Source organism: Antedon bifida, chromosome 5, assembly GCF_963402885.1.
Source record: "Antedon bifida chromosome 5, ecAntBifi1.1, whole genome shotgun sequence".
Lineage (NCBI taxonomy): Eukaryota > Metazoa > Echinodermata > Crinoidea > Comatulida > Antedonidae > Antedon > Antedon bifida.
The window spans coordinates 22999246-23015441 of record NC_136230.1 but is presented as its reverse complement, the minus strand read 5'-3'; the positions used below and the strand labels follow the sequence as shown (position 1 = coordinate 23015441).

The following is a 16196-nucleotide window of genomic DNA, read 5'->3' as shown; positions in this document are numbered from 1 at the left end:
GTTCACCCACCTTAACCCTTATAAATAACACTTGTTAAACATAAATCATATAAAGTTGAACTTTGATTGAAGTAAGATCAACTACTAGCAATTCTTTAAAAAATACAGTATTAGCATTAGTATGAAATGTATGTTTTGTCTGGTATTGAGATTGATATATAATTGACTATAATTGTTCTAAGAAACTGAAATGGTTGTTGTTAAAGAATACCTTACACTTACAGTCACCCACATCTAACCCCATAAAATAACCCCCAAGTGTTAGTGTAAATCTGCAACATGTAAAGCTTTGTAACTAAATATTTTCATGTTTAAAAAATATTAATCATTATTCAACTGCCACTGATTTGGTTTTGTTTCCTTAAAATCTGCACTGCAATAACATGCACACAACAACACTACTGTATTGAACTAAATACATTGTGCATAATACAGTAAATGGAGTAAAATGGAGTAGAAAGAAAAAGTATAAAAACCAAGATTAGAGCATTGAATTACTTAAACAAAATGATAATCTTTCTTTTATAAAGAGAAATAGACTAGCATAAATGTTAATAATTGGTGGGGATGTGAGCGGCTGAAGAGTATGGTTAGGCGCTATAGTATACCAAAATTAACAGATGTTCAGAGTCTGTGCTGATAGTATTGGGGTCAATATCACTATCAGTATCAGTAACTAGTGTCATCAGAAGAAAAAATTGACCATATAAAATGACCAAAGAGATGTATTCAACAGAAAAGTCTACAAAAAGTCAAAATCAAAGTATCAAAGTCTGAATTGATTGAGTTGTAGCAAACTCATTCACCAACATATTCAACATCACTCAATACACCAGTGAGTTATACAGTAACTAAGGGCCTGTTCAGACCTACGGAGTTATGCTTTCGTATTGTACGCGGCGTACAACTCCATAGGTCTGAACCAGGAAAAGATTAGTGGAAGCCACCTCGTACGACACTACTCTTTCGTTCGTTACGACAGCTCAAGGTACAAGATTAGTGGACGCCGCTTATGATACGAAAGTCATGCATCAACAATTTTGACCTGTAACCATTCAAATTTACTCCTGCATACCAGATGTTCACCCAAATCGGTGACAATTCAGTTTGAAACGAAAGCGTTAGCTAGGCAAATCTGAACACTTTGCTGTTACGACTCTAATTATAATATGACATTGCTTGCGATACGAAAGCATAACTCCATGGATCTGAACATACCCTTAAACAGCATACCTGGTGATTGGCAATATGAAACCAAATGTCATTTGGAGCAGGTGGTGTGGTGGGGGTTTCCCTTCATCATTCCCAAATGTCTCAAATTCAAGGTGATTTTATGTAAAGAAGCTGATTGGTTGTCCCCATAGTCACACAGTACAGTAGACTTTATATTTGAATTACTACTACTGTATGAAACCGATTTCAAACTTACCATCTAATGTACTGCACTGGTGGTAAATGATTTATCCATTATTGTGTTCTCTGTAGAAACAATTAATGTACAGTATGTATTCTATTTCCTACCAAGTGTAAATGAAAAGAAACCATTCTGGGATTACTATAGAAATCTACTGGATGTATAGTAAAGAAATGGTAGATTTCAACCCAGATATTATTGTATTAATTTTCAATTTTTGTTTAAGGGTTTAATTCTAGGATACTTTTAAATAATTGAACAAAGAATGGATTTTCCAAATGTTGATATAGTATCCTCCTATACAGGAGTGTCGGTATCAATACTACTAAAACCAAAAAAGAATATTTAAAAAATGATATACAACTATATCTTTGATTTTCGTTTGCAAACCACAGCTCTGTAACCCTAAAGGATGGTTTATCTAGTGTACAACAAGTGTGACATTATTGGCAGTGTAATGATTACCATTTATTACCCTAACCTTTTGATCAATTGCATTTCACTCAGCCGGAAACTATTTACAGATTTTATCACATTTTAACAAAACGAAATGTTTACATTGCTAGGCTTGATAAGTGAGATTGATCCGAACTACGCACTGAAATTGATTGGATTGATTGTACGGAACTGAGAGGAATATTAGTTAATGGTTGATTTTTACCCTGCTAGAAAATCTGATGGATGGTATGGGATGCTTCACTGTACACGATTCTATGTTGTGGAAAATCTTTCATGCCTGTTAACTCCATTTCACACAGAATAGATTGCCAATTTGTGATGATAAGCATGCCAATTTTCTTGATTATTTTGTTTTCAATTAGTACATGAAATGTATAGAATTTAATCTATAGTCAATATTTCTTCATAGGGCCTGTTTCTTCTGCAAATGACTCGTAATAATGTATAAAAATATGGTATAAAATATGGTATTTTATACCATATTTTGAGCTACCCCGTTTCTGCTAAAAGTACTCATTGTGTGGTCTTGTTAAAATAATAATTGTTTTACCAAAACTGCCATTCCTGAGCTATAAGTTTGTTCAACCTATCTTTTTGAGTAGTTCTTACAGACATTATTCATTAGTTTGCTGTTAACTTGTATTGTATAGGGTGTATTTCTGGCAGCAGGAATCACTATAGCATTAGAATCCTGAACTTGAATACATCTTTGCTCATGTCAGCCATGTACATATTGGCGTGATTGTGGTCCATGTAGGATCTAATGCCTGTATTTTTGCCACCATAACAGTATAATAACGGCCTACCAACTTCTTATCTGTCTCCTCTTCAACGAATCCAAAATTCCGCCGCAAGACTTATCACTGGCACTAAACGACATGAACATATTTCTCCCGTTTTTCGTGACTTACACTGGTTGCCTGTAGTTCAGCGCATTCGTTTTAAAATCCTGTTGCTGACATATAAGGCCATCAACGGATGTGCTCCAGCCTACATATGTGACATCATTACTCCGTCAACCAACTCTTCGCTTCGTTCATCCTGCAGACTTCTTCTCAAACCTGGACCCCGTTCCAGAACTCGGTTTTACGGTGATCGTGCTTTCGCTGTCGCAGCCCCAAAACTCTGGAACACTCTACCCCTCGAAATACGCTCATCAAAATCTGTAATCACATTTAAAACTAAACTCAAAACTCATCTCTTCAGAGAAGCATAATCACACGCTACTACTTGCACATATCTTGGAAAACACAGCGCTTTGAAACCTTTGTCTCTTGCGCTTTATAAATGTTATTTATTATTATTATTATTATTATTAATAAAATCAATTAGCAATTATATATATTTTTTTTTTTTAGTAATAATAATGATAATATATTCGCTTTAAACTTGAAAATATTAATAATACTGATAATAAATAGATAATAACATTAACTCCATCATATAGATTAAGTATTGTTCGATCTGTAAGATTACCTTGTTTTTACTATTTCATTTTACTTGTATAATTCGCTTCTTAGTTAAGACTTAAATGTTATTTTTGATACTTTTCTTTTTGTTTTTACATTGCCTTGTAAACGTGTGCCGCTGATACAAAAGCGTTTTTTTCAATAAATTTATCTTATCTTACCCTTTCACAGATCTGGCTGAATGGCCATAATGTCAGTTGGTTTTTATACAGTACAACAAGCACGCCAAATTGGTAACTTTAAATACAGGAACAGACAATTCTTTAATATCCACAAGTTATTTTTGTGAGAAATCATGCAAAATGCAATTACTCTCCTCAAGATCCAAAACCATGAGACTACAGTATTATTGTGGCAACTGTATACAACTTGAACCCATGCAATGTAATTGTTATCCCTATTGGTTAGTGAGCCACTCTTAAATAACCGTTGACGACTTTAAATGTTTAAATGAAGAACTTCACAGCATCTGAAATACAGTAATTACAATATTATTATATTTTGGTAATTAAATCAAATTACAAATGTAATTAAATTAATAATTTTATAAATAATTCATTCATTTATAAAATAAAATTCAGTGGTTTCATAATTTTAATAATAATATTATCTATTATATATTTTAAACCCACTTCTGGGCCTATCTCAATTCTCATGCAATTTCCCTAAGTGGTCCTTGGCCTTGAATTAGGCGGTCAATAAGCAATTTTTTCCCGCCCTTTTAAACCCCAGAGCAGGAAAATAACTAAGACTAGATTAATTGTTGTTTTATTATTAAAATAACTATAATACTGTAAATTCAAGGTTATATATACACCTAGTGTTTAGAATACATTTATTCTTTTGTTCTGTACTATACAAAGGTTAAAAGTAATACACAATACACAACAAGTAATACAGAATATGTTGGTTATGTGCGATTGGTCTTTTCAATGTAGAATAAATACAGCAATAGCAACTTGATGTGCTTGATTAAGCCTGAATGAATGATTTGTTTTAAATGTTATGTCCTGTAGTGGGGTATCAAAGATATTAAACCTTCTATTCTGCATACTGTTAGTGTTAAACTTAGATTTCTTTCTATGTTCAATATGCCAGTATGATAATTTAATATTACAGTAAGTATAAAAATAGGAATACAAAATAGTATAGATTTGAAATTGAATTACTAACTATTCATTTCCTTATTTCATTATTAAACTTATAGCATAAGAGAGGAATAGATAGTTTGTACATTGTTGCAAATGTTTGACACTGCATCCATACACATTGGGTATCACAATTACTGCAATTATACATAGAACTACAGTACATTGAAAACTGCTCAGAGTGAAAGATTATAGAAATTAATACTTATAATTATTACTGAGGACATTATAAAATACATTCAAAACCTGCACATTTTAAACCCAAATATTTTGTGTGTTAACTGTTATAGACATCGATCTAAAACAAAAGCAAAACAATATTACTTATTGATATGCTTGATTGGATGATACCAAAATTAATTAACCTTGAGATGGAGCCAATAAAGCATTACTGCTAAATGCCCCTAAAATAGTAAGAATATGGTCAACGTTTTTTTTTAATTCAGTGTTTTATTCAAATCTTACTGCTGTTTTGGATACATGTTCATTGAAATTATAGAAAAAAAGAAGTTAAAAATAAACTAAATCAAACAAACAGCAACACAAGATTGGCAAGTGTAAAAAGCTACAAAGTTTAGCCATTCAAATTGATCAGAAAACAATAGCATTGACTTTTATATTTGCCAATTTTAATGCTTCAAGAAAAATAGCATACAAAGTGAATGCAAATTATTTAAATATTTCTAAACCGAATTAAGTTAGTCATACTTTTTTGTTTCCAAATAGGAAGCTGTTTTGTGATCTAATACAATAAACTTTACATTATCTATTAATAAGTACAGTGAACTTATTTTGCATAATAATATATTATTAACACTATTCAATCGAGTTATTATTATTTTTTTTTGGGTGGTACCAATATAACAATTAATTATTCCCCGCCCTACAATAGTGCCTGCAGGAATATTGCTCATACTATTATTACATTATCCTTTTGTACAATACATCATTGTTATTCTAGTAAAACTCAAGGCTGCTATTATTTGTATTTAATCTTTGGTTTGCTTGCACTTTTATATTTTACAATAATAGCATGTGATGAGTTGAATGAATGTATTTTATATACTCTTTCATTTTCCATCCTATTCAGATGGAAGGGATTGAGATTTCATGTCTAGACATATAAAATAAAACATTCTTTAAAACTAACCATTTTTTAGAAATTGTACAGATAATTTATTTTTAATTTTTACATACGATAAGAATAAAATGAATATCTTTAGGCTGAATCCAAGAAAAATAGATAAACTTTATAGCTAAGGGTTAGATCAAGGGCAGATCCAGGAACAGTGGAGCGCTAACAATTAGTTTTTCAAAATTAGGTATCAGTATCAAAAAGTAATTCATTATTTTAGTGTCAAGAGGTGAGAACCCGGTATATTAAACAAGAAATATTTCTTTTAAGGATATATTGTCCCTCTGAAAAATATTTTTTATTTTAAATTTGTTTTTGAATGTGTCATTTAAAAATAGTTATTTTACCTGAAAAAATGTAATTTAAAGCAGACAATGGTTTTTGAGTTATAATTAAACGTTTCTTTTCTCTTTTTATATGTGAATGAATATTTTTTTTTTTTACAGTAAGTGAATAACTTTGATATGAAATACAGACTCAATTTCTGTCACTTTAGTACAAACATGGAACTATAATTATAGTTCCATGGTACAAACAAAAACTTTCATGGACTGTTTTGATTTACAGTATTATATAATATCATGGGACTCATAAATACCAGAAATGCTTTGGGATTTGTCATTCAACCATTAGACTCTTTTCCCAGATATTGTTTGTGTCTAGCAGCTGGGACCTATAAATTATAGTGGAGTTTCCATTTTCGCAAAAATGTCAGTCTCTCAGTACTAAAACTACTGCTTGCTTTATATCGGATTACATCATCTCTTGTGACGTAGCAGGCTAGAGCAGCAGCATGAAAAATATAGTATACTTGTTTTAACTGTACATAGTATAGTGACTACTGTACAGTACTGTTCCTTAATATCTCCATGAAAAACACATCTACCAGGAACTTCAGGGAAAAATGACTAGACTATGTTGTTTGGAAACTATAATGATTGATTACTTACATTACTTCATAAATTATTTTTCTTGATTTGAAGTGATGGCATTTGTATACAATTACTGTGATTAAGGTTTAAAAACAATGTGGGGTTTTTTTTCTGAAAATACTGTAGTTATCTTGGCTAATAATATTATGTTATGGATCATTTTGAAGCCTTTTAAACAGGTTTCATTTCTGTTATAATATATAACGTTTCTAAAATGTAACAAAACAGATGAAAGGTTGAGAAATATAAAGAGAGTTCTATTACAATAAAAGATACAAGAATATTTACTGTCATTTTTGGAAATACAAAAGTAAAATTCTTTTTCCTGATACTAAAACAAGTAAAACAATATACAGATGGTGAAACAACAGAAACAACAAAAGTTAAACATTACAGTAGGTATTACCAGGGAAGAGTGAAATTACAATTTCCATGGTATACTCTGAGTATAGTATCCTAGTACTGTATATGAGTATAGTAATACTGTACTTAATTAATAGTGTAATAATTATTTATTATATTTGATTATAATATCCAAATTCCTTCACTTGCACTGATGAAGGGCTAGTGTTGCCCGAAAGCTCTGCTAACTTTTCTGGCTGTTTTACTTTTTTTGATTTAGCTTTTCGATTTTTTTTTTTTGTATCTCCATTGAGATCCAGCCACTGATACCCACAGCATTGTCATTTTTTCAGTAATTTGCCTTTGGATTTATATTTGATTATATATATATTTGATTATAATGTATTTTTCTTTTTTATACCATATGCACAGCCTCCTTTCATTAATTTTATATTAGTAGTTTCTTTCCATCTTGTTGTAGTTTAACGAAGATATTTAACTTTTATTTATAAATGTATTTTGTGCATCCAACAGGCTGATATCTGGTCGCTAGGCATTACTGCAATAGAACTTGCCAAAGGTGAACCACCGAATTCAGACCTCCATCCAATGAGGGTGCTCTTCCTGATTCCTAAAAATAACCCCCCGCAGCTTGATGGTTCTTACTCAAAGAGCTTCAAAGAGTTTGTAGATTCCTGTCTCAATAAAGATCCTAAGTTTGTAAGTATGTTTTGTTTTTGTAGATAAAAAATAGGCAAAATCACCGAAATCAAATTATTTTGTTCAAGCTGGATTGGTTTGTTAGGTTCCATGAAATTAACAGTCACAAATCAGTTGAGTCAGATACAGTTATACAGTAGCAACTATAACATGTTCACAGACTTGGACAATGACTAACTCCACCTGAGATCAATGTCCCCATGTAATCCTGTGACGTAACCACCATGAGTACCCACTGGCTAAACCCATGGGCCCTGGAACTTATGGGGACCCCTGAGCAAGGCCCACAGGAAAAATCAGGCATTAAAATATGCCGAAAAAGGATTTTAAAAAAAGCCTGCCTCCAGCGTTGGAGGGCCACTTAGGGTCCTTAAACGAGGGGCATCGGGCCCTCTGCGTTACACTACTGCATATCATTATTACAATTCTTGAAATTATCCTCATATTTACCATGGAAATGTTTTCATTATCATTATTGAAATACAATACTTTGAATTCGATTGTCTTTTTTGTTTTAAAGCGACCAGCAGCTAAGGATCTTTTAAAGCACAAGTTTATAAGGACTGCAAAAAAGACATCATACCTTACAGAGTTAATAGACAGGTTTAAGAAATGGAAAGCAGAAGGCAATGAGAGCGACTCAGATTCAGGCTCAGAAAAGTGAGTTTTAATGAAGTGCTGTTGAGTTTGAAGACATTCTGTATATTTTTTTGTTACTTAATAAAGCACAGTGAAATAAATAATGTTATGGTAATTGATGTAGCTTTTTGGATACGAGGATCGTTAAAAACATTTTCTCATAACATTTATGCGGTGACTACATAAGGGCCTTAACTAGCATATCAAATGGTCGGTTGCACAAAAAATCACATTTTGAACTGCAATAACATTGGAGTCCACCCTCTAGCCAATCTATGATACCTCGATGGCTTGTTGGGAAAAGTTACTGGTCTGGCACAGGAATTGTAATAAAACAGTAAATATAAAATTTGTAAGGAATAATACATGAGTTTTATTGAATTGAGTTCATTACTCTTTATTTGTTTTCGTCAGTGATGGAGAAGCATATGAGGGTGGCAGTAATAACTCGCCAGATGACTGGATATTTGATACAGTGCGCAATGGGCCAGGTGCAGTGGTCCACCAAGTAGCTGCTTCAGATGACGACAGGAGGCCTAAGCAACCCAAATCAGAAAATCTACACACCTTGTTAATGCCGTTACTGGAAGAGGTTAGTTTGTATGCAAATAATGAATCTTTATGAGTTGGATGGTGAGAATATTGAGTTGAAAAACAAATGAAATATTCTTTCAACGAATACAAAAACATAAAATGTATCCTTTGTAATCATTGACCAATGCTTGGCCGGGAAGCTACTGTAGGCCATTCAAAAAGGCAGTGCTCCAATTTTTGACACGGAGTAGAACAGTTATAGACAGCACACACAACAACTTAATCTTCAAACATGGACCCGTCAATAACCCTGCTTGGCAAATATTATCAAAAGTTTACAAAAAGCTGAACTGCTATTTAGGGTTAATACCGATTGACATGTCGTGTGTAACTAATCAATCAAATTGCAAGAATACAGAATTCAGATCATCAAAAACATTTAAAACATAGTTTGACAGACTTTAAATTCAGATAATTTCTTTATTATTAATACATAAGGTTTACTAAATACTAAACTGCTCAGCATAGCTATAGCTACTGCATTGTTGGTGCCTTCATTTATCTTTACCAACTTAAATTGAAATCAACAGAAACAATTGAACAAATACAATCAATTCCTAAGGTCCTGATTATTAAATTCAAATGACAATGGTATTCCTAGGGAAAACTAATAAAGCCACCAATGGGATCATAATTAGAAGGTGAACTAAGTTTGACCCACAAAGTAAAAGAATAATACACAGAAATTAAACAATAAAGAATAAATTAATATTGGTAATAAGATAATAAAACATTTCCATTTTACATTAAACATTTAAAAAACAATTAAGTGAGTCCATAATTATTTGTCAACACCATTGTACAGGTTTAGAAATGGATGGCAATGTAGTCACAATGCTGTGTGATATACTGCCTCAAGGGCCATACTGCAGTTTCCCATATGCATCATCACATTGTTTCTGTCCCTAGGCTAGGCTATGGTATACATTTGTATGCAACACTTGGTGAAATTACAATTATTCACTCACTGAACAACATTGCTTGAACACAATAGTTTCACTTCATCTCAAATTTTCAAATCAGACTCTGAAGTATGTGAACAAATAAGTTGTGGCATACATGCATATCATTATTTAGAAAGTAGAGGAAATCCACAACTAACATCAACATATTTGAGATATTTATTGTAAACGACAGGAGGATACAGTACAAATTACAAAATTAAATGCTAAAATGTTAATTAAAACATGATAAAAGAAACTGTAAAACACCTAAAGGCCAAATCGGACAGCGTCGTTGGCCTTTATATCCTTTGACAGAGAAAAGAAAGACAAACTATACCTTTGCATACAAAATAAAGCCAGTATGTATATAAAATAATTTTATTTTTTTTTAGTTGTCTTCAACACGAGAAGGGTCTTCAGCAATCAAGGAGCTCGGCAATGCGTTTGATTTAGCAGAGGAATCTAGTCCCGGTATATGTGATAAACTAGTTGAAAAAGTCGTTCTCAGAGTCCAACAGTAAGTCATCAAATAGAAGAAGAATAATCATAGATATTATTTTGTTTTTGTTTTAATAATATTTCGTAAAAATCATTGAGAGTAAGAATAAGTGAAGGCATGTTTTTTTTCCTACACAATTAAACAGCAAGCTAACTCATCAATTACAGGATAGAAAACTGTATCATAATGTTTTACATAGTATCATTTGAGGCTAAGGGTGTGGAGTAGTTTTACTAGGTCAGGATTGAACCTTGGGATTGGAGAGCAATCATGTTGTTAACCACTAATCTACAGCTCCACTATAAATGTATATTCACTTTTATTACCATGAAAAATTAACAATCAAAAACAAGACTATCAACATAATAAATGCACTCGCTCCCAAAGTAATAAGGACTTACTATTCCGTTATGGAATAACTCTCAGGGTAAAAGAACTTTTGTTTATAGATCAACAAAACTATGGAATTCTCTACCAAATAACATAAAATCAGAACTCCATAATATGTCTTTGGCAACTTTTAAATCTTCACTATAGAAAACATATATGTATTAACTTTTTTGCCTTCACAATTGTAAATAGTTTATATCTCTTTTATTTCTTTTTGTTTGTCTTTTTAATTTTAATATTCTATTTTATTTTTATTAAATATGTTTACTGAACCACTTTGGAAATAAGTACATTTGTATTGAAAGTGTATTTCAGTTTAAAGAACAAATAATAAATAAAATGGCAATAGGAGGTTAAAGAAAAAGATCAGTTTTTCGTCTACCTTATAGATTTTATGAAAGATATGATTAGTATGATTTAGCAAATTCAATGAATTTTGTTTTTCCTGCATATTTTAGAAGTGGTGCAAGCCAATCATCATCATCATCGTCATCAAAAGTTAAATAACCAATCAGAAGAGACAGTTATGAACCAGCTTCAAAATAGGTATAGTGTGAACATCCCATAATAAGACCAGTCAACATAAATAGTGCATAGACCCAACAATATTACCAGAATCAGAAAACCTTTGTAGTGTGAACGCCCCACTAGTAAAATAACATATTGTAGTTTGAGTATCTTCAATTGTTCAAGATCCAAGTAGATTACAAGTAATGTGAACCCTCCAAAATACGATGAGATCTAAAGTATTCAGCAAAATCAGAGTTGTTAGTGCGAACAGGTCATTTAAATAGCAACATCAAGAAGTGCATGAGCGTCAGTGATAACAGCCCATGTTAAGAATAACATCAGAATATTCAGTGTGAACAACATGTAACTCTGTCTACTACAGTAGAAAGAAGAATTTCTGACTGAAAGCTTTCTTGTGGAAAGACTAATATCTGACTTGGTACACAGGTCATGTGTGTTTTTTGGGAATAAAACCATTAGCAACAACTTGAACTGAGAAAACAAATATTTTGAATGGTGAACTGTTTGGAAGATATATTTAAGCAGAAGTCTGTGACATGTGGTATGCAGTAAACTTTTGAACACATATTAAAAGAATCACCAACAAGTATTGTTCTTTCTTAGCAAGTATACTTGTATTATGATTTGGCCAGCAAGGCTAATGAACTACTTGGTATACTTCAATCTTGTAGCTGCAATGCACTGTGTTCCAAATAAATACCCAGTATAGTACCATAGCCTTCTATAGTAAATGAGGCTAGAATCTAACATAATGTAACCTCTGTCACAGAAAAACACTGTTCTTCAATTCTTGTTTAGCACTATGAAACACAAGGCACTTGTAGTACAGTAGAACCCTTATTAAGAGGACACCACCGGGGCCCAACAAAGTGTCACCCAAATAATGGTGTCTCCTGAATACGGGCTAGCCATAGTGTCTATTACAACTTTGTTTGACAGGAAGGTGTCCCCTAATAGGGTCCCAAAGGAATGGTTCTACCGTATTAACATTACTATATTTGCTTTAATGTTAATTGGTTACATCTAATAATCAAATAATAAATAAACTCTGAGGTTATTTATAGTATAAAATTAAATCAAATTCCTGCATTTAAAAAGTATGTATGCTGAGTTGATGTCGTTACTGTGTATTATAATATTTAATTTATTGACATCTTACTTGTGGGAATGCACAATATTATGGTGTAGTCAAACTAGGAAACCTCAGAATATACATATACGCAGATGAAAATATAAGGAAAACATTACCATTAAGAAATGCACTGGCTTTTGTTACTTCACAAGTAGATAATGAATTGAGTTAGAGAGTCATTTCAGCCAGAGACAATACTTTGTTAAGTATAAAAGTGTTAGTTACATATGCAAATAGTGTTAAAATTTATTTTAAGATTGTCAAAGTTTGTTGTTAATAGAAAGTGCTTTCCAGAACTATATCTATAAAACACAACAATCCGATTCAAATAATTATTTGCGAAACAAAATATGGCCTACCTTATGTGTAGGATAATTAATAAAACCCTAAAATACTTTAACAGGTTATGTTTATTCTTGGCAATGATACTTAGGTTAAGTTTTAAATTAGTATCATTCCATATAAGGTAAAGTTACCCAAATTGTAAACATTAGATTCCAATGTACAGTAATATAGTAAAACGAGTTGGTTTTTTTTTTTATACCAGGAAAATTTATTTAACTCAGAGTCGCTTATAAAATAGAAATAAACTAATAAAAAAATATTTATACAATTTTGCGTGGGTGTAAACAAATACTAAGAACTTCCCATATATGGTAATAATACAAGTAACCGCTGGTTACTGAAGAGTGTTTCACAGACACTACATTTTGTTTTTTGACAACCCACCTTTGATAGTAGATGGACAGACCCACCCAATATTTAGTTTTTGCAATTTTAGATGCTGATTAATTTTGTCTTAAATTTACACTGTATATTAAATATACTTTTTTATTTAATAATTGTAATCTCTTCTTGAATGTGTCATTAATTTGATAACACACCTAAGTAAATCTTTGTCATTTGATTGGTTGTATTTGTATCATGTGCCGTTCGTTATTTTCTCCCATTTCAACGGTTAATGGTAATATTATTCAACAGTCAGCTTTTGGTAAAATTTTGCCAATGACTGAAAATCTGTAGTTACCACCTCCTGATCTATGGCAAAAATGTGAACACCGCCCTTTTATCTGGCCTCATCTTTGACATTCGATTTTGTGTTGATTAACATATTTACTTTCAAGAACAGTAGGTGTGTTATAAAACAAATATTGATGTTTTGAATTTGTTGAATGGAGAGAATGTTTTCATTTGTTGCAAATTTAACTCTAACTTGTTTGTTTTTTTATTGCTTTCCACACATAATAAAATAATCAAATTACAATAAACATCATATATTTAAGAGAGATGTGAAATAGAATATTTTAGTCTTCATAATTTTCTCCCCAAATTCAATTCATAAACATTCATTATCTGTTACTAAAGCTTGGTTCCCACTTAGAAAGCAATGCAATGATGTAAGTAGGCCTGAAAGTAATTTGATCAATCGCAACGCAATTGATCACTGTTGCTTGTGATTGATCAACTCACTTGTGTTGTGCCTATCTTTGAGTTGCATCCAAGTGGCAACCACGCCAACCTGGTCTTGACATTCTAACTGCAACCTGCTTACGTAAATGGGGTACACTTCTGCTAAATCAAAATAAAACTTTTCAAATTATTTCTCCTATAAAAAGATATATATAAGGTGTTCTGATCTGTATAAAGGTTGAGTAAAAATTTGGGTTGTTTTAATGGTTTTATATGTTATAATATAACTAAGTTACGTAAAAGTAGCGTGGATAACTGGCTATACCTACCATGATAGCTTATATGTGTTAACTGCTCTTCACTCCTCTTTCATTAGGAATGTTTCAATATAATGTATATACATCTATGAATATAAAAAGAAAAACAAGCGAGTATGTAAATATTATTTGTATTAAATTGATATTAGAAAAGAGTGATTTCTTTAGAAATTGGTGCTTAGAAGGAGTGGGTAATGGCATAGCAACGAAATAGCAAACATCAACATTGCTATGATATTATAGAAATGCATTGTCATAGAAATGGTGATGTTTCGTAGAAAAAAATGTATTAATGGCTAATAAATGTAGAATTGATATTTAAAATGTAAGTAAATAATAACATTTTCTTGTATTTTGAATACTTCATCTTTTATTCATCATAATAAATCAGTTCAGATATAATCTATGGTAAAATTGGATATGTTTTGCCTTGTTTGTTTATTAGTAAACAATGCTAAACCAGTTAATTTTTGTTGCTATTTAAGAAATTACTTCGCTCCTCTTCTAAGATTTATAAAGTATGATGTGATTTTAAGTTCTTGTATTTTAATATTATTAGCATTGCCTAAAAGGGAGGTGTAGTATTGGTAACGGTGTTCTTTTGTAGTGGGTATATATCTATATATATTATGTACAAATTTTGAAAGAAACCCTCGGTTTTTGATGATTAACTTATATATTAATAATATGTGTTTATTTTTAATCAAATATGATGTTGTTTTTATCAAAGTAAAAGCTGGCTGGCAAGTAGTATTTCACAGAAATCGCATAGCTATCATCAAACTTAAAAGGAGAAAAACAATATTTATATTATATAAGGATGTTTTACTTTTATAAATAATCTGCAAGCTTCTATGATTATATTTTTTATTTATACCAGATTCACAAAAAAATGTAACAAAATGTAATACATTATTGCATGGATATCTTCTGTGATATTCTTACTAAGTTTGTCACGGAGTAATGTAATCGCTGTAAACAAAATACTCATTGATCATCGATTACTGAAATGTGTTGTGTTTTTTTTTTTACATTGTGTTACATTTCCCTGTGTGTGAATCAAGTATTAAACAAATGCATTAGGGGCAGAAATTTATTTATTATTTTTTTATTTGTGGAAAAAATGTTTTATTGTTATTTCTTATGTTATGATATTATTAGAGGTATATTTTATATTTAAAATATAAATTATGTTGATTTTTTATTGATGGAATCCAAGTGAATAAAAAAAAAGTCTAATACAGTAGATTATGGTTCCATAGTCTGTTATACATGAAGATAATTTATGATGATGATACAATCATCGGAAAATAGTTATTATTAAAAAAGAAGTAAAATTTATAAGAATATGATAGTGTTGGGACTACATTAAAGATGTATTTCTCAGAAAATAAAAAAAATATTTATAAAAATTAAATTAAAAATTAAAGACCTCATTTGTGAAATATCATAAACAAATTATAATTGATAATTGAAATTGGTGTTAAAAGTTATCTGCAAATTGGAATTTTCGATGTAATAACAATAATATCTGTTTTCAACGTTTATGATACTTTAAAATCAGTGTGGTTATTTTTAATTTAATTGCTATAAATCCATAAGAAATTTAGTGATGGTTAGTACTGAAATGTAAGGAAAAGAATCTTCATAATTGTTGCAGTGAGTGTAAAACTCAGTGTTGGAGTGGTTAATTATATTATAGTGTCCTCGACTACACCATTACTGCAGTTTGAACTTACCACATACATACATAAGTACGAGTATTGGCAGCCAAAGAAGCGTGATTATTAATACAAAAAATATCGGCGTGTTCAAATATATTGATTACGTCATTGGATTAATATTGTAGCATACTCATCTCATAAAAAGAATCATTTGCTTTTAGTACCATTATTAGAAGGTACTATTGGTGTCGTAATAGAGTTGGTGCACACTACGTTTTGTGCTTTGCGCAGTTAAATTGTTTTAGTGTGAATACTGTATCTCTAAGATGAATGACGTCTGGTGTATCATGTGACGACCTGTTGTCGTTAACTTTTAACTTTTTGTCCGCCGACACATACATGCATGGAAATTATGATTTTGGTGGGCCATGCTGGCAGTTTGACATTCCATCCTATC

The 16196-nt window shown here is 31.1% G+C and overlaps 1 protein-coding gene across 3 annotated transcripts in view; it reads left to right on the top strand.

Annotated features, from left to right (window-relative positions):
- Nucleotides 1–15703, top strand: part of LOC144842045 (serine/threonine-protein kinase 25-like) — a 38196-nt gene extending 22493 nt beyond the window's left edge. For all 3 annotated transcript variants that reach the window (XM_078698388.1, XM_078698389.1, XM_078698386.1), the window contains 5 exons: nucleotides 7434–7619; nucleotides 8140–8279; nucleotides 8673–8850; nucleotides 10189–10313; nucleotides 11144–15703. In XM_078698388.1, the coding sequence (XP_078554514.1) occupies nucleotides 7434–7619; nucleotides 8140–8279; nucleotides 8673–8850; nucleotides 10189–10313; nucleotides 11144–11192 (678 nt within the window). In that variant the 3' untranslated portion in view covers nucleotides 11193–15703. The remainder of the gene's footprint in view (nucleotides 1–7433; nucleotides 7620–8139; nucleotides 8280–8672; nucleotides 8851–10188; nucleotides 10314–11143) is intronic.
- The last annotated feature ends 493 nt before the right edge of the window (nucleotides 15704–16196 follow it).